The sequence below is a fragment of the Cynocephalus volans genome, chromosome 12, assembly GCF_027409185.1.
Source record: "Cynocephalus volans isolate mCynVol1 chromosome 12, mCynVol1.pri, whole genome shotgun sequence".
Classification (NCBI taxonomy): domain Eukaryota; kingdom Metazoa; phylum Chordata; class Mammalia; order Dermoptera; family Cynocephalidae; genus Cynocephalus; species Cynocephalus volans.
Window position 1 is genome coordinate 26,628,770 of NC_084471.1, and position 23,357 is coordinate 26,652,126.

The following is a 23,357-nucleotide window of genomic DNA, read 5'->3' on the forward strand; positions in this document are numbered from 1 at the left end:
ACAAACTTTAGATCCCCTGGATGTCAATCAGAGGTTTCTATAAATCACAAATATATTTGTTGATGAGATAACTACTGTTACTAAATTAAGAAATGAATATGTTATACTTACTTCTTACTTGAAGTGTCATAGAGAATGATTCTTTTATCCAAGCCTATGGTTACAAATAGCAGTTCGTTGACAGGAGAAAAACAGATGCCTGAAGCTGGAGCTTTATGTGTAGTGTCAAAGTTATGGTAAGGATTCTGACTATTTACATCCCAGAGAGTTACTATTCCATTATCTGAAACACTACCCAACAGTGATTTCTTAAACAAGGAGTACTTCAAGTGCCGAATAGACTAAAAAAATAAAAGAATAAATTTTATGTAATTATAAGCATTCATAAGGACATTTTATATAAACTATATACACCGTGGCCAACCACACTATTCACATGGGATTTAGGACTTCTCTGGTTTATAGAGCGACAGGTTTCAATCAGGACAACCATAACTTCAATTAGTAGTCTATATGATGACCCTTTGCCTCCATTCCCTCTCTTCTTGATTCTCAGTGTCTTATTTCAAGCATTAATAATCTGTCACCTGAGCCACTGCATAGTTATTCTACTTCCATTCTCAAAGCCTTACTAGCCATCCTTACATCTTCAAAACTGAAAATCTGAACATATTTCCTTCTTGCTTAAAATCCTTTTAACTGGAAGACTCTGAGAAGATAATGATAGCAGGAATGGCTGACTTTTTGAGTCTACTTGAATTCCCCCACGTGTCTGTGAGTGTGTGTGTGTGTGTGTGTGTGTGTGCACGCACGTGTGTGTGTGTATGTGTGGAGAAAAGCAGGCCTCAGACTACCTATCTATAGAAAGTCCCACTTTCAAAGGTTAGTCCTTGGCTGGCATCTGGAAACTTGGATTTTGAGAGGGTTCCCACTACCCTAACTGATACATTGAGCCTAAACGGTTCAGGCTCACTGTGCCTAAATTGTTTGTGCAAAAGATATGGTTTATGGCTGAACCATGGTTGAACATCTGCTTTCCTTTTGGAAGTTAGGCAGAGGGTACCTAGGTAACCAGCCCCAAATAAAAACCTTGGATAATGAGTCTCCAACAAGCTTCCTTTGTAGACAACATTTCATACACATTGTCACAATTTAATGCTGGGAGATTAAATGCATCTTCTCCACGGGGAGAGGATTCTTGAAAGTTCATGCTTGGTTTCCTACAGACCTCATCCCATTGTGCCTTTTCTTTTTGTTGATTTTGCTTTGTATGCTTTCACTGTAATAAATCATAGCCACGAGTATGACCAGATGCTGAATCCTGTGAATCCTCCTAGTAAATCACCAAACTTGGTCTCGGAGACCTCCAACTGTGCGTGCGTGCGTGCGTGCGTGCGTGTGTGTGTTATACAGTCAGATAGTAAACTAGAGAGCAAAACTGAAACCCCATGTACAACTATTTTCAACAAAACTAGATGTTCAGGTATCCCCATGAATCCCAAAATACACGCTAGTCCATCAAACAATAAACAAACACAAGTCCTTCATGGTATTAGTGTCCATGCAGAAGGAAGCAGAGGGAAATAGCAAGAAGTCAGAAACAGATCTGAGAACAGAAGCCGCCCAAAATACCTAAGAGGTTCTCACAGAAAAGCATGGTGGCCAATTTTACAACACTGGCCAAAACTAGGAATACCCATTGTATTAGCAGGTCTGTGTAAGTAGTCTGCAGAAAGGTCCGAAGGGCTAGAGCAGTTTAGTGTGTTCCCAAAAGTGATCAGCCAAAGTGCCTCTCTCCAAGATGAGAACCCTACACTGATGAGACACTGCTAGTAGAAGCAAACCTGAACAGGAAGGAGGCCACAAAGCCAAAGAAAACAAAAGTTCACATACAGGTGGGAGAGCAGAATAGAGCCAAGGAACCCCTGAAAGCAAGTTGACATTTAAAAAAAAAAAAACTACCTGAAAACAAGAGGGAGCTCTGTGAGGTTAGGAAAGACACTCTGAACCCCATCACTGTCTAGAAGTTCAGGGAAACTTATTTCACAGATAAATCCATACAAAAGTTATTATGAAAAAGAAGAGAAAGACATTCTCAACAGATGACCAAAAAGACAATAAAATGATATAAGGCATTAAAAAGCAACATAAAGTAGAATTAGAAAACTCAGAAATGAGATGTCAATTTGGGAAAGAATTTGAAATTTTAAAAATCCGTGCAAAAATGAAAGCTAATTTAGAAGGAATACAAGAATAAACAAACATAACAAACAATACCGTAGAGATAGGTAAAAAAAGAAATTTTTAAAAATGAAAAAGAAATAAGAAAAAAGTTAAAAAAGACTTGAGAGAAAGTGATAAGCCATTAAGATAAGCAAAGAAGATGCAACAAAAACAACAAAACCCAAAGACTGGAAAAAGAACAAATACTGAAAACTATAATTCATGAAAACTTTCCAAAAATAAAATAAGATGTAAAACTACATATTAAATGAGCACACCATGTACCTAAGAACAGCAATATGGAATGACCAACACCAAGATATACTCTAGTAAAAGTACTGGAATTCAAAGGGGGAAAAAAAAAATCTTTTGAACCTCTAGGGAAAAAGAACAAGTGACTTATAAGGGAAAAATAATTAAACTATCACCAGACATTTGAAACTAAAGGTAATAGAGTAATTTAAGCTCCTCAAGAAAAGAAAATGTGAGCCTACCAATGAATTACACTGAAAGAAAACTTGCACCCTCAAAGAAAGTCAAAAGCAGAAGATATATACAAGTACTTACAGAAACAATATTAACATGTGGTGCTCATTATGATTATGAAAATGTGGAAAATAACCTGAAACATCAGAGGAAAGTTTAAGCAAACTGTGGCACTGAACAATGAAATATATGCAGTCATTAAAAGTTAGGGTTATGAAGCCTAATAACTGTCAATCCCTGGAATAGAATACTAATGAGAAAAAGGAAGAAAAGATCGGACAAACAATGATTATAACGGCACGGAAGGAAGACAGAGCTATACATGGAAACACTATAAGAAAACATCTTTCAAATAATTTCCCATTAAAGAAAATTTGGAAGAGAAAAAGAGAAGGGGAAAAAAATAACGTTTAAGAAGAAATATATATAGACGTAGATTTTAAGCTTATTTTATGCCTAAACATCAATTATAAAACAACTCAAGAACATAATATATAGGTTAGTCAAATATGTCCAAATACTAAATAAACATTGAGAGAATCAAAGACAGGTTCTCGCACAAATATTTTATACCACAAGCCAACTAAATAAACCAAATCAGAATTAAATTCATTCTTGATAAAATAATTGCTATTTTTTTAAAAATGTAATTAATAATTATTTGCATTCATCAGATCTCTACTCATGCAAGCTTATTAATTCTTACAAAATCTATACATAACATCAAAAATTTTACTTAAATGAATTTAATATACTGTAATGTTATATTTAAAATGTCACAGAAAACCTTCTATATTAAAAGATCATTTTTTAATCAAAAGAATCAATAAAATAGACATTTTTAATTTTAAAAAGGCTTCAGTTTGAGAAAGGCATCACAGGTTAACCTATTTGTGAGCCTTAACTGCTGAACTTGCCAAAGTGTGACATGCAATTATAAATGTAAGGAGTCTGTCAGCTCCAGCAGCTCTACAGAAGCAGCAAGGCTCCTTTTCCCCTGTAGAAATACACTGTGATCCACATAAAACTAATAATTTCAATTCAGCTCAGACATTTCAAAGTAAGATTCTAAATATATTCAGACAATCTCATTTCCAGTATGAAATTCAGTATGATGCAGATTCAGTGAGACTCCCAAGGTTTTGTCACTTTCACTAAGACACTGATTTGATTTTTTTTTTAAGATTTCAAATCCTTGATTGTTCATAGAAACAAAAATAGAAAAAATTTAATTTAATCATAGATGTGCCCTACCTATTTTTTCTCAATAACCCAGAACTTATCTACAGTAAAACTTATCAACACAGAAACTGAGCTGAATAAGTGTTGAAATTCAATTACAGCGACTTTTGACAGACTTGAAATTTTTACGAAAACTGTTTTAACTAAGAAATGAATTCTTAATATATTTAAAACCTTAAATGAATTTTGAGAAATCTTAGTAATTTTTTTTTTTTTAAATGAATGCTCAAGTAGCAATTCTATGCTTTTGGTCAATAACCAATAAAATAAGCCATAACTGTTTGTAGGAAAAAAACTAAAAAAAAAAAAAAAAAAAAAACACTCCAAAAATTTCAATTATGCTGCCTTAAAGTGAAACACAAGTATGCAGAATCATGAAAATTTTCTTTCCTCACTACAAAAACTGGGACTGCATCCTTACATACACAGAGGCCAAGTCATATTTCCTAGCCCATGTGCATACTCTGTTTTAATCGTATAGCAGATAAGATGAAAATAACAGTACACAAAAAATATGTAACAATTTGTTCCAGGGAAAAGGAAAAAATAACACACTTCAGTCAATTTCTTCACCATCTTTAATGTTCTCCTTTTTTGACTGTCCAAGCAGGAGTTCTGGTTTATCAGACCTTGGACTAGAGATAGGCTTGGATCATTACTGTTTGCCTAAAGTAGAAGATAAATTTAACTCAGTTCCCCTATGCAAAGTAATCAGTGAAAATCCTTTGAAAATCAACAATACAGCAAGCTGTCACCTAAAATTTTAAAAGATATTTCTTTGAATGTGAGGAAGAGGTACAAGTAAACGTTGGATTTCCTGCACAAGGTAACAAGATAGAGTAGTGCCAGAGTTTCTAGAAGCTACGGATCCTCAAAAATCCTTATACATTCAGCCACTCCTGAGGGAGAAAGAGATGTTACAGGAAACATTACTACCACTTTTGAAGAACTGATATTTAAATCAGTCAATTAACAGTTGTGTGATCTGAAAGTCCTGAAATCTCAGTTTTCTCATTTGTAAAATGAAAATAATATACAACTCACTAGCCAGTAGCAAAGGAAAATGTAATCTAAAACGATGATTACAGTGCTTGAAATGCAATAAATGGTAGTAAGTATTCTACGCAGGTGATATTCTTAGTCTAGAATGTTCCCATAATCCTCTGTCCTGTTCCCTCATCCACCCCAGGTATATATAACTTGGACCTTTCCTCCAGCTGCCACTGAGACATCATTTCCTTTAAAATGTTTTTAATGACTTCTTCCCAAATGGGTTAGGTGCCCCTCCTTTATGTTCACTTGGAACCCAGCAGTTTATTGTTTTCACAACACTTATCATATCATCTGGTTAACTGTCCACTTACTTGCTTACTGCTTTTACTAAAATGTAAATTTTGCCTTATTCAAAGTCATATCCCTAGCACTTAACCAGTGCTTGCAACATAATAAGCACTCAATAAAAAGTATAAAATTATATGAATCAATGAAAAAAATGTGATGTGTATAAAGTTTTTTAAAATTCTATTATTTCATTTAAATGTTAAAAAGGTAATAAAGAGTAACAAGAAATAACATTTAAAACGTTTTTCTTGATACATTTTAAAAGGTGTGAATAAGCAAAATAAAACCAGGAAAGAAGAAAAAGACTGAGTTCTATCTAGGATATCCACAGACTACAGAAATAAAATAATTATGAATTATAGGAGCTAAATGGTTTACAATTTCCAACATAAATAGTAAATTTTGCCCACAATTTAGAAGATCAGGAAATAAGAAATAAAACTCTTATTATTCACAAATGACATGATAAACTGTATACAGAATTGCAAAATGCAAAAATATCTACATATTCTTTCAAAAGAATCAAAACTATCAAAACTATTAAGTGAATTTAGCAGGATTCCTGAACAAAAGGGCAATATACAAATATGAACTGCATTTCTGTATACCAGCCACAAAATTTAACAAACACAATTTCTAATATACCATCAGAAAACCCCCATCAAATACATAGTAAAAAATCTATCAAAAGACATACATACAAGACTTCTACAGTAAAAACAACAAAACACAGCTGAGAAAAATTAAAGATGACTTATATAAATGGAAAGTTATACCATGTTTATGGATTGAAAGGATCCATATTGTTAAGCAGTAGTTCTTCCTAAATTGGTCCATAGATCCAATATAATCCCAATCAAAATCCAAGAAGATTTTTTGGTAGAAACAGGCAAGCTGATTCTAAAATTGAGATAGAAATGCAAAAGACCTAGAATGGCAAGGCAAAGTTGGAAGTATCGAGATTTACCATAAAGCTACAATAATCAAAACAGTGTAATCTTAGAGTGATAACAGTCAACTGGATCAATGGAACAAACAGAATGCTTAGAAACTAACATATACAGTTTCCAGTTTTGCAAGGAAGGCATTATTATAATTCAGTGGAGATAAGTTGGTCTTTGCAATACATAATGCTGATGCAAATAGATATCTGTATGGAAAGTAAAACCCTATCTCACACCACAGACAGAAATTTATTTGAAATGGGTCATAACAGGTAAAAATGAGAAAGGTAAAACAATAAAGCTACTAAAAGAAAACACAGGACAGTATCTTTAAAATCTTGGGGCAGGCAAGATTGTTCAAGAGGACAAAAAACAGCAACCATAAAAGAAAAGACTAATATACTAGACTTGACAAATAAATAAAGATAGGTATTAGATAAATAAAGAAGGTATTAGAGTAAAAAGACAAGCCATGCCTGAAAAAGACTGCAACTCTAAAAAATGACTCTCTCTGGGATACATAAAAAAAACTATAAATACATCAGAAAAACACAAATTATCCCATACAAAAAATGGTCAACAGATTTGATGCCACTTCTCAAAAGAAGGCATATGAAAATGTGCTCAACATCACGCAACATAGAGAAATGCAAATTAAAACAACGAGATACTGCTATACAACCATCAAAGTGGCAAAAATTAATAAGATAAACAATACTAAGTATAAGCAAAAATGTGGCACAACTAGATCACTGCTGGTACATTGGTGGTAGAAGCATAAAATGGCACACACACCTTAGAAAACTTTTTGGCAATTTTTCATAAAGTAAAACTTTATGCATGCCCTACAACCCAGCAAATCCATTCCTGGGTATTTAGTCAAGAGAAATAAAAATATATGTCCAAAAGAAAAACCTGTACAAGAATATTCACAGTACCTTTTTCATAACAGCTAAACCTGGAAGCTCATCAAAAGTAGATTGGATAAATAAAAGGTGACTCATTCATATAATGAAACACTGCACAATATTAAAACAGTATGAACTACTATACAACAAAACAAACGTAATGATAACTAAAAGAAACCAAACACATAAGATTCCCTTTACGAAATATGTGGTAGTGACTGGAAAGGGTAAGAGAGTTCTCTGGTGCACTGGAAATGTTCCCTATCTTGAAATTGTTAGTAGTTACACATGTGTACATAAACAGAAAAATTCATTAAGCTATACAATTAAGATATGTGCACTTTATTAAATGGAAGTTATATCTCAATTTTTTAAAAAAATTTAAATCTTTTACACATAATTAGGCCAAAAGCTATCACCAAACCTAATGTTTTCAGGAATATTCCTTCATATTCGGTTTTAATAAAAAAAAAAACCTCTCAGGGCTGGCCAGTTAGCTCAGGTGGTTAGAACATGGTGCTGGTAACACCAAGGTCCAGGGTTTGATCTCTGTACTGGCCAGCTGCCAAAAACAAAAGGAAAGAAAGAAAACTCTCTAGCAAGATACAATAAAAACTGAAGTATAAGAATATACATAGTAGTATCTGATCTAATTTTTATGTTACTCAAAAGTCAGTCCAAAATTTATACATTTGTTATGCTTCTAATACACACAAAAAAATTACACTATTTCCTTAAAAAACAAGCAGGGCATTTGAACATTAGATATTTTCTCACAATAGTTCTGAATTCTATGGGCTTAGACTTGATGTTTATATTATCAAAACACAGATAAAAAAGGAATCATAAAAAGAAAATAGTTTCCTGTTTATATGACAATATTAATACATTATAAAGAGCTATTCTGTGGCAAATCACTTATCTTCATCCATAAAATGCAGAAAGTGAGATTACCTTTAAAGACTTTTGCTTAAGTTCAATTCTCCGATTCTTACATTCAACTAATTAAAAACCTTGATTAACATCCCTAAATGCCTTCCAAAATAGAAGCCAAATCTTTTGTCTGGCATTCAAATCCTACACATCAAATGCATACTTACCCCTTTTCAGTCTTTTCTCACACTGGTCCTATATACCACCCCCATGCACTTTCCTTTCCCCTTGTTTTTGTTCATGTGACTTCCTCCATATAAAGTATTCCTCTCCCAAAGTTCTATATTAGCCTATTAAAATCTGTCATCTCTAAAGGTACTCATACATTCACATATTTATTGAATATCTATTCCATATCTAACCCAACTGAAATCCTCCTTCCTTCATTTTTTCTTTTTTATTCTCAGTTTTTCTCTCAACTGTTCTGCATCACTTTAAGATTGTTTTACATTGATCACTCGTAATACCATTTACATAAATGAGGCGTCTTCAAAAAAGTTCATGGAAGGATTTGTATTATCTTTTAACTCAATTTTCCATGAACTTTTTGAAGTACCCTTGCATATCTCTTATTCCCCTTAATACATTTGGAACTTGAAAACAGACCTTTTTCCTGTACACTTTTAATGTCCACTAAATTTTCTTAAATACTAAATAAATACTATTCAAATAATAATTTTAAAAACTGCTTTCCAAAAGTAAAGATCTCTCATACTGCATCTGGTAATAGTTATTGCCAAAGTGATTACAATAAAAAGTTTGAAAAGAAGTTGCATCTCATTGGAAATTTCTGTGGAGAACTTCATTAAAAGTTAACCAAGAGTTAGGTTTCTTGAGAAACTGAATTTATTCTTTTAATAATTTTTTAATAGACTAATTTTTTATAAAGGAAAAACTTTAATTGACTAATTTTCCTTTTAAAAAGTTTCCCTAAATACTTCTGTATTGAAATGAAATGTACAAATAAGCTGATACTTTAACTGGCATATACTTAAAAAAAAAAAGAAATACAAAACGTAATAACCCTCTACCTACACACACTCAGTTATCCCATGTCCACAAAACAGTACTTAGGAATACAAGTATCTGTCATGTAACTAACATAATCTGACCTATGCAACACTTCTGTAATAGTAATGCCATAGAAAGATTAATATCCATGTTTTAGACTTAACCTATTAATAACTGTTTATATCTTGTTATATATAGTTATATTTTAGGAGGATGTGTGTGACTGTTCAATTACATAATTGGATTTATGTAAGCACCACAATCTAGTATGAATTAACTTGTTTGAACATTTTTAAACACTACAAAAATAGCTAGTGGTAAGCTTTTCAAGCAAGCTAAATGCAAATTTAAAACACTAAAACATTTTAGAAACTTAAATTCATTTTCTTATATAAGACAATTCAAAATCTATCTTATCAACTTTATTTTGAATAAACCATACTGTACCTGGTTACTACCATGGCCAAAAGGAGTACTAGATAAATTAGTGGTTACACTGTGCAAAATAATTTCACCACTAAGAGATCCAGAAGCAATGTAACAATCATTCCAATTGTATGTTACGCAAGTTACTTCATCTTTATGATCCTGAAAGAAAGAAATGAAATTAAGTACCCTGCCCCATAACCTGTAAACAAATCATTTTCATGTTTTTGTAAACTCCAAGTATTATGTATTTGTCAATATTTGCTTTAACATTTTCCTTGAATAACTTTAAAAAATTACTCAAATGAGTAACTACCTGATCAATATCAGTCTTCTCAGAAAAGTTTTTCATAACTATAATTATTTTAAGTTATTTTATAATAATTAAAATAAAGTAATAATTAAAAATAAGTAATAATTATTTATTTTTCATAGCCATAATAATAATTTTTCAGGCAGTCTGAAAAAAAGAGGTATTATGGAAAAGTAATTTTCCAACTGTCATTATGTCTACCTTAAAGAATTCACTTCCAGTGACACACAACATTTACTGCAAGTTGACTATTAGGAGAGTCTCTGCCCTTGAGAGTATTACTGTTCAATTCAAAAGACAAAATTAACATTAAAATGGCAAAGGGAATAGTAGAGGTAAAGTGACAGAGGAAAAGGAAACAGCTATCACTGTGAACTGAGCTAACAGAGGAAGCTTTATGGAAGACATAAGCTTGAGTTCCACCTTAAAGAAAGGATAAAAGACAAGTAATGGGAAGGGGGAAAAAACAGACATTGCAAAATGGAAGAGAACGAAAAACCAAGGAGCAAGGCCATGTTTGAGAGATAACACAGGTTAAATATCCCTTATCCAAAATGCTTAGGGGCTGAGCCCGTGGCGCACTCGGGAGAGTGCAGTGCTGGGAGCGCGGCAACGCTCCCGCTGCCGCGGGTTCGGATCCTATATAGGAATGGCCAGAGTGCCGGTCACGAAAAAGACAAAAAAAAAAAAAAAAAAAATGCTTAGGACCAGAAGTGTTTCAGAATTCAGATGTTTTTCAGATATTGGAATATTTGCATACACATAATGAGATATCTTAAGAATAGAATCCAATTCTAAACACAAAATTCATTCATATTTCATATACACCTTATACATATAGACTGAAGGTAATTTTATATAATATTTTAAGTAATTTTGTGCATGAAATAAAGCTTTGAGTGAGATCAGTCACATGAAGTCAGGTACGGAATATTCCACTTATGGCATCATGTCAGCACTTAAAAAGTTTTCAATTTTGGGGCATTCTGGATTTCAGATTTTCGGATTAGGTGTGCTTGACCTGCGGCAGCTGTTTCCATTTGCCGAGTACCTACTAGTGCTGGGAGCTTTATATATTATTATTTAATCCTTAGAAAATGCTGAGATGCGAAGTCATTTTGCCCATTTTATAAATGAGGTACATGAGTCACAGAAAGGTTAAGAAACCTGTGCAAGCTCACATAACTGCTAAGTGACAGAGTCAGGAGATTCAATTCCCATCAAACTCCAAAGCCTTAGTTACTCACTATACCATGCTGCCTCTCAAATCCAAATGGGAATCCACTTTTAGAAAACAGAACTATTAAAAAGAGTTCATAAGGACTATACTTTCCAATACCAAAATACAGATATCTAGCAGGAACACAGAAAAATGAACAAGGTTAGGAAGACAGTTCTTCATGGTCTAGTGCCATATCTTAATATAAACAAACTAACCTTTGCATCTAATAATTAGATTCAGGTAATAGAAAGAATAGTAGCTACAATTCTTCACTCATACTACAACTTTTTCAAATGGTTCTTCAAGCATTTTCAAAGGTTTCTTTACATTTTATACCTTTTCTAAATGAAAAAAACAATTGTGATCCTGAGGAAAAACGTTTGATGAGAAGAAAAAAGGAACAGCAGACATTCCGTGCATCATTCCTTTTTGGGAAATTAGGAAAGTTGGGTCCAATACAATTTCTATTACTTTTTAAAGAGGCAAATGTCTTCCTAATTTCAACTGTAGAAAATAAGTCATTCAGTAAACAGTGACTAAGCACCTACCAAGTGCCAGTTATTGTGTCAAATCTCCAGGGAGAAGACTGTAGAGAAGGGATCCAAAAGTGAAAGATAAGATTTCCCACTATCACAATTAGTCAGTCAAATACTCATTAACTGAATGAATGAGAGAACAAGGAGCTCTAAAAAATTCAAAAACTGAGAAGTCAAAAAACTATCTGGAGTAATTGGGAAAACTAAGGATGGAAAAATGAGTGGAATTTTCCATGTAGGGATGGGGTAAGTGAAGCTCCTAAAATGTGTGACAACATGTGATAAAACTGGCCATGAACTCTAATCTCTTTTCAACTCTGAGACACTCGCTTTTTATAATAGGCATATCCTTCTAAATAGCTTTATTTCAAATATTTTATAATTTAAAAGACAAAACAATGAATAATATCTTGGTTTGCATCTCATCTTTGACATGGAACAAGTGCTTTAACATCTCTGACTCAGTTTCTCCATCTATACAAAAGAATATTACCTGTTTTGCAGAGTTGTTGAGACAAGCAGAATAAACATTTGTAAGCACAGTGGCTGGCATATCAAAGAACACAGTAAAAATTAACTATTCCATTATTGGCAACTTTTCAATTACCATTAAGACTTTTGAAAGTTTAGCTAAACCAAAACTAATGAACTTCAAAAGGTAACATTTAAGAGTTAAGACTCTTGAAAGTTTAGTTAAACCTAAAATAATGAACTTCCGAAGGTAACATTTAAGAGTTAAGACTCTTGAAAGTTTAGCTAAACCTAGAATAATGAACTTGGAAAGGTAATATTTAAACAGCAATTATAGAATTATATTTCAACTTAGCTATGAGAAAACCATTCTTCTATATACCATTTCCCTAGTAAAGAAGTAACTCAATGACATGAAGACATATAACAAAATGAAAATGATGTCTGATATTTACTACAAAATAATCTGCAGGTGGGAGGATTAGAGCAGGTAGGGACATAATTAAAACAATATTGACCATGGGCTGATCATTGTTGATGTCAGATGATGAGTACATGTGTGATAGGTTAAATGTTCTTTCTCTGTGTGTGTATGTATCTTTGTATACATATGAATGATTAAAATTTTCATATTAAAACTTTTTTAAAAGATAAAAAATAAAAATAACTTTAAAGATTAACTTGTAAGCATTAAAAAGGCACAATAGTGAAAAGTAGAATTCTAAAAAAACCCATCATAACCAGAGATTTTCTTGTTATGAATTATTTTCTGAAATCTCAAAAAGCTAACTATTTAAAGAAACATTAATTATAAATAGTAAATTACTTTAGAAAATATTTATCAAGTTGAAAATACATACACAGAAAAATAACACAAACAGCAGTGGCCAAATATAGTACAGAACTAAGAAGCCAAATCCCCAACTCTGATTAGTAGATTGAATATTATCATCCCATAACCACTCTCATTTTTCCAAAGTGCCTTAAAAAAAGATCCCTGATGACCACAAACCGTACTTCAGAAAAAATGAAGGAAATGGTTCACTCAACCACAAGAACTAAATGGAAAGATAAGGAAAAAGTTTTAGACACCAATAATATGAATTCATGGTATACATGGAGGAAAACAAAAAGACAAAAACAAGTTTTTGGCTAAACAGCATCTTTATTTTCCCTAACATATCTCATTCAATTCTGAAGCATCTTATTTTTATCATAAGAGCTCTACTACTCTAAACACATTGTAAGATACACACATTTGTAAAGATTAAAAAAAAAAAATTGCTTACCTTAAGAGATCGATGAACTTTTTTTGATTTTAAATCCCAAATATTAACAGTATTATTTAGGCCTCCGCTTACCAAATACATAGATGTGGAATTTAAATTGACACATGTCTGCTTTTGCTATTTAAAAAAAAGAAAAAGAGAGTTAGCTTAATTTAACAGAGTCCAGAGCTGACTTTATGGTTTTTTCTAACATTTAGTAAGCACATGATAAATATTTGTTGATTTAAATGCTATAAACATGCTAATTCTTGTTCTAAAGGTTCACCTCTCATCATCTTTCACATGGATCCAACAGCTTGTAAAGGGATCAGAAAGACTTCAAGGGAATCAAACAGATTCATGTTCTCTTTCACAGAACACTGATGACAGAAGCTGCTCAGGTAACACCAGCAAGTCTTGTCTTGGTCTCCCACCAAGGCTTACTTGCCTTCCATATCTGCCCTTGATAAAACGTGCTCTTGAATTTCCACAGAATATCTTAAATTAAAATCAATCCCCAGTTCAGAAAATACTAAAGACAGAGGATACTTAAAAGAATTTCTAGTTCAGACCCCTCATTTTATAGATGGAAGAAGCTTTTTAAAGAGGTCAAGATACTTGCCTTAAGTCTCCCAGCAATTTCTCCCCCTAAGGAGCCCAAGTTTCAAACATCATATCATTAAAACCTGACCTCACTTTCTTCCCCAACTCTATAAAGACACCATCTGTCCAGTTTCTCAAGATAAAACTCCATAATTACCTTTGATTCCTTGTTCTCCGTCTCCTCCAATCTATCACTTAGTTCTATAAACTTCAACCTAAAATAAATCCCACATGGGCCCCCCTTTATTTATAGCTATTCCTAGCACCAATCTAAACTTTGCCCTGCTACAGCAGCAGACTTCTGTTTTCCCTGTTTCTACTCGCTTCCCTACGCTCCATCCTCTGCAAGTAGGGTTGACTTTTAAAAATGTAAATCACATCATGTCTCTCCCCTGTATAAAAATCTTCAGTTGTTTCCAATCATACCTAGAATAAACTCCAAATCCATTAACCAAGCTTTCAAAGCCCTATTCATCTGGGCCCTGCCTACTTCATCTCTTACCATTTTTTTCCTTATCCATTAATTCTCCAGCCATACTGACCTTCCATTCCTTAAACATACAACCCTAATATTTGCCTCAAGACTTCTACACAGTCTTTCTCATTGCCTGGAAAGCTAAATTCCCTGAACCTTGGCTAGATGGCTTTTTTTCTAGTCAACAGGTATCAACTTAAATGTCACCTCCTCAGGAGACCTCTCTTGGCTACCTAATGTAACTTGTTATCATTAATATCTTATTTTAGTTCTCTGTATAACAACTTATCAATAGTTGAGTATTTTTGTTTACTAATTTATTGCCTGTCTCCCACCAGAATGTCAGTTTCATTAGAGCAAAGACCATATCCATATTCAATAAATATTCGTAGGATAAATGGCTAAATATACAGAAGTTATCAAGCTCTTCTCAATGAGTATCTGAGTGTCACCTACCTGGTTGGTGCCATCAGTAGCTATGTTACACAGTATAACAGAATGTTGCATGTCTTTTCCTATTTAACCTACAGATATACTATGAAGTTACATTAATTATTCTTATCTCCACTTGAATGCCATGGGGGGGGGGACAGTGGAATGAAGTTCAAAGAGGACATTTTATGACTTAGTTAAAAGTTAAAAGTCAAACCATGTAAGTTAAGGCAAGTCATCTCACCTTTCTGAACCCACGATTCTTCATCTGAGAAATGAGAGGTGATGACTACATCTATTGTTCTTAAAGAGTCCATGCATCTTAAAAACATCCTCTGCTGGAGAAATATTCTTAAAAGAGTGCAGGCGATCCCCGCCCCAACTCCCCAAAGGACTATCCAAGGTTTCTTCTAGCTCTGAAATTTTGCCAAGAGTATCAACTAACACATAAAAACAGCAGAATGCACATTACATCGATGTTTTGGTATTGTTGCTATAATTCTCTTGCAGGTAACTTTCTAGAAATTGACTTTAGTCTAAAGCAACTGGTAAGATTCAGAATCCTATCAGTTGTCACTGCAAATCAGAACAGTTTGCTAAGAACTATCAAAATAACCTTTGAAGAAAACAGACAAGGATGGTGTCCATCAAAGATCGGTATATTGGGATTCCAATCATCACAACTACAATTATTCTTAAGGGCTCAGAACAAAACCTATATTTATATCTGGCTTACCCTGTTGATAAAAGATATTTTTTTATGTTAATATATTACTAATGTAACTAGTGAACTTAATTAATAGAAATTGTGTGGTTATTACAGGAACCCTGTACCCTAGCAAGACACAAAGCAATAGGTGCAATTTTTAAAATCTAAAAATAACAGCTGGTCAAATTCCTAGGTTAATAGTCTATCATATCTATTGCAATACTGTTAATATCAATCTGTCTACTTGCTCTAAAGAGGTAAAATACAAAATCAAAGAAAATAAACACAAACTTAAAAGTTCCACTCTAAAAGCAATTTTAAAATAAGTAGGATCAAATCTTATTTTCCCAACTAAAAAAGGACTAATCTATCAAATAGCACGTAACAGGACTTAGATCCTACAAAGAAGAGGCTACCAACACACTAATATGTTATAAAAAATTACTAATAAAGGCTAACGAACTAATGTTTGCAAAATATTTTTTATAGGTAAATTAGAGGCAAAAATTAGAGTAAAGTGATTTCACTTTTATCTACCTACATTATGTGACTTCTTCACTGTGGGAAAAAATGTTAAGAATCATAGCAACTAATTTGGAATATTAAAAAAGCCCTTAAAATTGTGTTATACTTGTGCATTTTATCTGTTTTTATACTTAAAAAAAAGAAAACAAAACTGTTTCGGTGTTGACATTAAATTCAAAAAAAGTTTGCTGACCACTTTTGACAGGATCCAAAGACCTGAAGATGACTAAGATATTCTGCCTGCTCTTGAAGAGTTCAGTCTGTCTTTTATCAGCTAGGGGAGTTCTCTGCCTCAATTCTGTTCAACTCAGTCTGAATAGGCAAAGTGCCTCAAACTCCATTTCTACCCCTCAGCAAATGTTCTCTCTGCTCCAGCCTCCAACATCTGTGGGTTGGAACTGAGGTTCAGGCCAATTCAACAAGCTATCATTAGAGGAAGATTGATAAAAATCCTAAGTCCTCTTTAAATTAGTCGAGCTTATATTCTATTGCCCTGCTGTTTTCTTTCTAATTGGGCTACCTTACCTATCCCAGGGTGCAAAATTATGACAATTCTTAATGATTTAGGGTCTGCTAATGAAAACTTTGAAACTAAAAAAAGAACAAGCTACCAACTACTCACTCGTACCTTTTTATTCAGACTTTATTCTATTTAAAAAAGAAATAGCTTTAAAGGAGTGTGTGTGACTGAAAATGAGGAAGCCAGCATTAATCTGAATCACAGTGATTAATTTATAAAACGAAAGAATAAGGAAACAATATGCAGTGAGTGAAAGCTTCATTTAAACGCTGTGGGACTAAGGCTCATGTTGACAAAGCCATCCTGTTCACGGACAGCTTGAGGGAAGCTCAGGCAGGCCTCTCAGTTCTAGGTGGACAGAATCTGAAGCAGAGAGCTACCAACAGATAGAGGTCTTTTGCTGATGGTCCTGAGTCCAAGGTCAGTAAGGTAGTGCTATATCATTAGCATTCATATGGTTCAGTCAAGGTAGTAACTTAGGTGGGACACAGTCCTAAAACAGAAAGCAACAAGGACCCTCCCACAAAGCGATAATGGAGAAAGCAAGTGCCTAGTTAACAAACTCAAGTCCTTAATTGCTCCCCTAGGATCCAATATTATTTTATCTAAAGACGCTTGAGAAAGCACATATACCTCACCTTTAAATGTTACTGTATTATTTTGAGCTTAGATTAAGAATGATGCTTTTACACACCTTTATATTTCGTTGCAAGCACCATAACAAATAAGCAATTGCCACTCAAACAGAACTAAGGTTTTTAAAAGTTAAAAAAAAAAAAAAAAAAAAATCACTTACCCCTTCAGCAAGCTCTAAAAGTGGAACAGGTTTACATTTGCAACTTGAAACAACTATTTTATCGCCACTGGAAGATGCTGTCACTAGAAAGTTATCTAAATGAAGAGTTATGGAGCATCAAACAATCCATGAGCAACTATAGCACCAGACTATTATAAGAATTGTAATCATAAAAGCAAAAACACTAAGACAAGCAAATGAATACAGCTTATACATTAGCTTTCAAAAATGGCTCAGGTTACTAATTACTAAGGCTAATTCTCTTTGGTACTACTGCATGAGAAGAACTATCCTTCCTGACTGTGCTATCACTTGAAAGCTATTTAAGCCATATGAAATACTACTCCATTTTCAAAGAGTAGGCCAGAAGGTCTAATTTTATCTTTCAAGAATGAGAGCATGATAAAAGCAGCATCAGCAAACATCAATCAGCCTTTTCATCTACAAAAACTGTTCAAGATAGTTATTTATTAACCCAGTGCTTGGCACCAGGTTGCTAGGAAGTAAATATTCACACTAGTCTCCTATTTTTCCACTAAAAAAATAAAGCCTGATATTTTCTCAGGACTGGAATTTTTGTGATAGAATGTTTCAATCTTAAATGTATTAAGAATGAACATTACAGTAACTATAACAAATATAAATGAGTGTGGTTAAATAGCAACTATTTACTTATGAAAGAGTTTTATTTTAAATTTAATTTAATTTAAATTCAAATTTAATATTATACTTATCTTATTTTACATAAATCATAAGTGGAACAATTACTAAACACAAAACAATTTAAGCATTTTAAAACTAAAATGATTAAATACAATAATATAATCAAGAAGAGTCTGATTTTGAGAGTCACAACAAATTAAAATATCAGAAGCTTAAATTTATGCTTTTTAGCAAGCAAAATCTATGAGTAAAAGCAACAGAGAAAAGCTGACTAGCACACAGAATTCCAACTGCATTACTTCTGGATGGTTTGCATAACATTCAGATATTTTGTGAACAGACCACAGATTGCAATTTTATTATAATACATAATACAAACAAAATAATTTCTACCTAGAAATTACACATTGAGAAAAACAAATCATTTCTCTTTCCTTGGCTTCTTCCTCTGTTTACCATTACTTTTCTCCTTAGACTACAGAAAAAGAACTGAAAGAAGACAATATGAACAGGTAATCTTATTACTTTCCTTTTATTTCTCTTGTAGAAATCATGAGAGGCTGAGGAACATCACCTAAAGGACTTAAAAACCAAAAAGAAAAAAGAAAATTAACCTCCCTGGAACCTCTCATAATTCTTGGAATCTATGCTATATGGAGCCCAAGTTGCTAAGTCCAGAAACTCTTTGTTCTTCAGTAACTAACCTGCATGGAAGGGATCAAAGCCTCATTAGGAATAAAAGATAGAGGAAGGCTTTTGGTGCACATCTATTTATACAAGAAAACTACAGAAATAAGACCAGTTTCCAAAACTCACACAACACTACCTCATAGTCATCTCGGTTTTGTTATAAACCATTAAGTAGCATATCAGTAAATATCAACTTCTAGTAAAACTCTCTGTAACAAAAATAAACTGAAAAAATAACAAATCTTAAGAATTGCTACTTTTCTCTTATATAGTAAGTAACAGGGAAAACTAAGCTTTAAACATAATGAAAATCTAAAAGTAGAGAGCAGCAACTTCATATACTTGTCACTCTCTTTAATTCTCTACCACACATCTGGAGACTTCTTCAAAAATATAATCACTTCACCATGAGTTTGATTTATAGAGCATCAAATTAATTAATTTTACTACTTTAATACAAAACCAAGGAATAATAAAGAGGTAAATTTGATTCAATAAGAAAATTTGTCATTTTTTGTTATATATTTTCAAGAATAATTAGGTTGGGCATGAAAACTAATATTTTTGTTCCTGAATCAGTCACATTTTAAAGCTTTGATATTTTTCCTTTCATCGGGAAGTAGACTATTAATACTTTGGTACTGATAAAATCAGACAAATGTTAAAAGTTAATACGCTGTTTAAGAAACTGTATGAGTTTTACAAAAGAATAATTTCTAGCATACCAATTATATAGAACATTTTCATACAAAGAATGATAAGAGTACTTTGTTTACAGCAGTGATTCTCAACTGGGGCTAATTCTGGCAATTCTGGAGACATTTTTGGTTGACACAACTGGGGACTACTGGCATCAAGTGGGTGGAGGTCAGGAAAGTTTCTAAATGTGCCACAATGCACAGGAATATCCCCACAACAAAGAATTATCTGGCCCAAAATGTCAATAGTGTAAGGTTCAGAAACACTGGTTTACAGGCTTCAGTCCCTCATTTATTTTATCTTCATTTAGCAGTTCACCAAGACAGAAAAAGTGTCAATCAGAAAAATAAAAAGCATAGGAAAATTCAATCTAGACAATGTTCCTACGTCTGTTTGGGAAATGATGTTATTTTCATCACAGACAGAAAGGAAGAGAAATACAGAGAGTACATCATCAAGATGGGGATGTTGGACAATTTTGTGTCTCCTCCCAATCTTGCTTCTGCCTTCGAGTTCTGTCTTTAATTTACAGATCATCTCCAGAAATACCCAAGTGTAGATGCAAAAACTCACTCTAAAATCATTCAGAACTTTTCCACCATTAAGGGGAAGGGAGAGGGCATAGAAATATATCCTCCACACTTTCCTAGTATGGACGTGCAAGAGTACTGCACAGCACTACCTTATTCCATTTGGTTCAATAATAAATTGCTGATAACACAGCTAATTCTACGGGTGGGTCTAGTAGATAATATACACGTTTTAACAGCAGTGTTTTTGAATGAAGTAGATTGCAACTAAATTTTTTTTAAAACTTTTTAACATGAAATTAACAGAAAATTAAGAGTGCATTTATATGATATACTGTTTTTTAAACTACTATTCACTTTATCTATCTTTGGTAGCAATGCAAAATATATTTTTCATTATGGGTCATATGCAAAAATTTCATTGACACTGGTTGTTTAACCTAATAAAAAGTGGTTACTTGAAAAAAAAAAAAAAGGATACTATTGCTGCTCCAACATATTGAGCTGATTCCATGTGGTGACGTGTGTGGGTTGAATTTATCTACCAATGTCATAGATGAAGCATCCCATATTTTAATATCATCTCCAGATGAAGCAAATCTGAGGTTTTCCTGCATGACTGCACCTACAAATAGTTTAAAACAACACATTAAAAAAAAAAAATTAAGGACAGGCAAAAAAAAAAAAAACGTTAAAATGAAGCATCTAATCTAAAACTCATCACTTTTTTTCCACTCATCCACTTTTGTTCCAAGTAGTACACTCACCACAAAGAAGCTAACGCGACCTTTCTAAAACATAAACCAGATCACATTCTCTTAGCTGGCCTTCCAATGTCTCTCCCTGTCATTCATTACAATGAAATCCAACCTCTTTAGCCTGCCTTACGTGACCGTGACCCAGCCCCCGAGTAACTCTCCTACCTTTCTTCCCAAAGGGCCACCAGACTAACATATTGGCCTTCTTTCTGTCTCATGCAACAAGTCAAGGTCATTCTTTCCTCAGTGTCTTCTCATTTGTTGTCCTCTCTGCCTAGAATGCTTTCCCCAGATTCCCCATAGTCATCTCCTTTTCATCATTCAGGTCTCAGCTCAAATGTCTCCTCCTCCAAAAAGCCTTCCCTGACCACCCTAGCTAAAGCAGTCCTTTACCAGTTACCCTACATTCCATTACCCAATTTTATTTTTTTCACAGCATTTACTACTAGCTGAAATTCTTACTTGTTCTCATAATAATTCCTGCCTCCCCATGCCAGAGACTTGAAACATTCCTGGCACATAGTATGTATTCAACAAATAACTATTAATAAGTAACTTAATCATCTTTTTTAAAAAAGCATAATAAACTAGCATTCCCACAGGTCAGAGTCCAGTCACCCAGTTTTTCCAAATAACTCTAAAATTAGCAATATGGCCAAAGGAGATGCCACTAAGTTCCTATACCAATACTTGGCCTACAGTGCCCTCTCTCATATTATTTATTCGCAGTATATAGCTCAAACATATTTCTAACAAGGTGATTTCTAGGCAGACGCCTTAAAGATCAGCATGGATGTAGTAATGAATGACAGGTGAGAAAAAAATGCTCAAAAATACATGGGAGAAAGGGGAAGGGAGAGGGCATAAAAATATATCCCCCACACCTTCCTAGTTTGGACAGTGCAAGAGTACTGCACAGCACTAGTGATGTCACATACAGATCCCCAAGTCATCAACAACACATCACCTTTACGTCTAGTGTACTCCATCACAAAGGACAACTTAAAGGCATAATAAGTGATAGGAACCTTTCACTCTCAAGAAACAAAGAAAAACTTTTAATGTGTTTATAAAAAGACAAACTTATTAACTAGAAAATTCACTCAAGTACTCCATTATGCTCCCTCCATCGTATAAATGGAGCGCGCTACTAAAGCCACTAAAGTCACCTGTTGAAATGTAGACAGTGTTTGGATTTGGTGCCTCAAACATGTGTAACATGCCCTCTTAGTTCCCCACTCAAGGAACAATGAAGTGCTTGAAGGGCGATCTCTAAGCCCAGTAAACACAACTGCAAGATGTGTCTACCATAATCTTACACCAAGCTTTCTGAGCAGTGAGGTGTAGTAGGCAGATCGCTGAAACAGGACTCAGAAAAATTGGGTTCAAGCTATCTGTACCAACTAGGGTGCCAGTAACTTTGGCCGGGTCATTTACTATCCGTTTCCTACTCTGAACATGCAGCGCGGAGAGGCACCATCTGCCCATCTACTTCAGTCTTCTGAGAACCAAGCACATGTAAGGGAGAGGCTTTTATTACATCAGTCCCTCAAACAGGGTCCCATTGAAAACGAGCCGTCAGGGCGCAAGGCGGTAACAGACCGCTGGCCCGTTTAGGGATAGCGGCAACGAGAAACAATTCAGCTAGGACACTCGGCTGAAGAAAAAGTTATCCAACTTTCATTCACCAACAATGCACTTTACTTGCGGGAGAACAGTTCAGCTGGGGTTACCTAGTCAGATGCGTTCGAGAGCCTGCCAAAAGAGCCGCATTTGAGGTTTACAAACAGAAAAGCGGCCTTTTGGAGAAGAAGCAAACTTTCCGGAGGCACCCCCACCCCACCCCACCCCACCCGGCCCGGGCCACCTCTCGGCCGGGACGGAGGCCGTCGCAAGCGGAGATGCGCGACTTCGGCCCGCAGTTCCCGGGGCACTTCCGCACGCAACGCGCCGCCGCGTCCCTGCACCGGCAACCTCCCGGAGAGCCGGGCCGATTGGGACACGCGGAGCCCAGAGGCCTCCGACCCGCCCCCTGAGGTGGCCCGAGGGCGGCCCACGGACAGGAGGACGCACGGAAACGGCGGGCGGCGGCCCGCTAACCCCGGGCCCTGCGGAACCTCACCTCTCCGCGGCGGAACAACAGGGGGCCACGACGCGGCCCACTCCGCGCTGGGCTTCCGGCTCCCGCCTGGACTGTTAAACTTCGACGGCCGGAAGTCCCTCCCCGTGTGACGTCACGAGGCGAGGCGCTGCCCGAAGCGGCGGCGCAGGTGGACCCCGAGGGCCAGGGGCAGAGGCGCGGGAAGGGGCGGTGCTGGGCCCCCTCACGGGAAGTTATCCCTGCGCCAGGGCAGGAACAGCGGTCGTGGGCGGCTCCATCCACGCCCTAGCGACGGCGTTTCAGCCACTGGCAGATGCACCTTTGTCGTTCGTGTGTTCGCTGACCACCTACTGTGTGCCAGGCCTTATGCTGGACTCTGGGTGTACGGTGTGCATTTAGCTTTGGAGATGCTGGTTTACAGAGAACTCTCATGGCCCCTGACCTGGTGGAACTTACAGTCCAATAACAACATTAATAAATAATAATGCTTAAGTGCAAAGAGAAACTGTGACGGTTGCTGCAGAGCAAAGGC

General features: G+C 34.9%; 1 protein-coding gene across 5 annotated transcripts in view; it reads right to left on the bottom strand.

Annotated features, from left to right (window-relative positions):
* NEDD1 (NEDD1 gamma-tubulin ring complex targeting factor) overlaps positions 1–22,913 on the bottom strand; it is a 45,671-nt gene extending 22,758 nt beyond the window's left edge. For 4 of the 5 annotated variants that reach the window (XM_063075045.1, XM_063075046.1, XM_063075044.1 and 1 more), the window contains exons 1-6: positions 22,847–22,913; positions 20,448–20,591; positions 17,385–17,479; positions 13,346–13,462; positions 9,536–9,676; positions 112–341 (exon numbers count right to left, since the gene is read on the bottom strand). In XM_063075045.1, the coding sequence (XP_062931115.1) occupies positions 112–341; positions 9,536–9,676; positions 13,346–13,462; positions 17,385–17,479; positions 20,448–20,583 (719 nt within the window). In that variant the 5' untranslated portion in view covers positions 20,584–20,591; positions 22,847–22,913. The remainder of the gene's footprint in view (positions 1–111; positions 342–9,535; positions 9,677–13,345; positions 13,463–17,384; positions 17,480–20,447; positions 20,592–22,846) is intronic. The other variant, XM_063075048.1, reaches the window with a different exon arrangement.
* Positions 22,914–23,357: the final 444 nt, after the last annotated feature.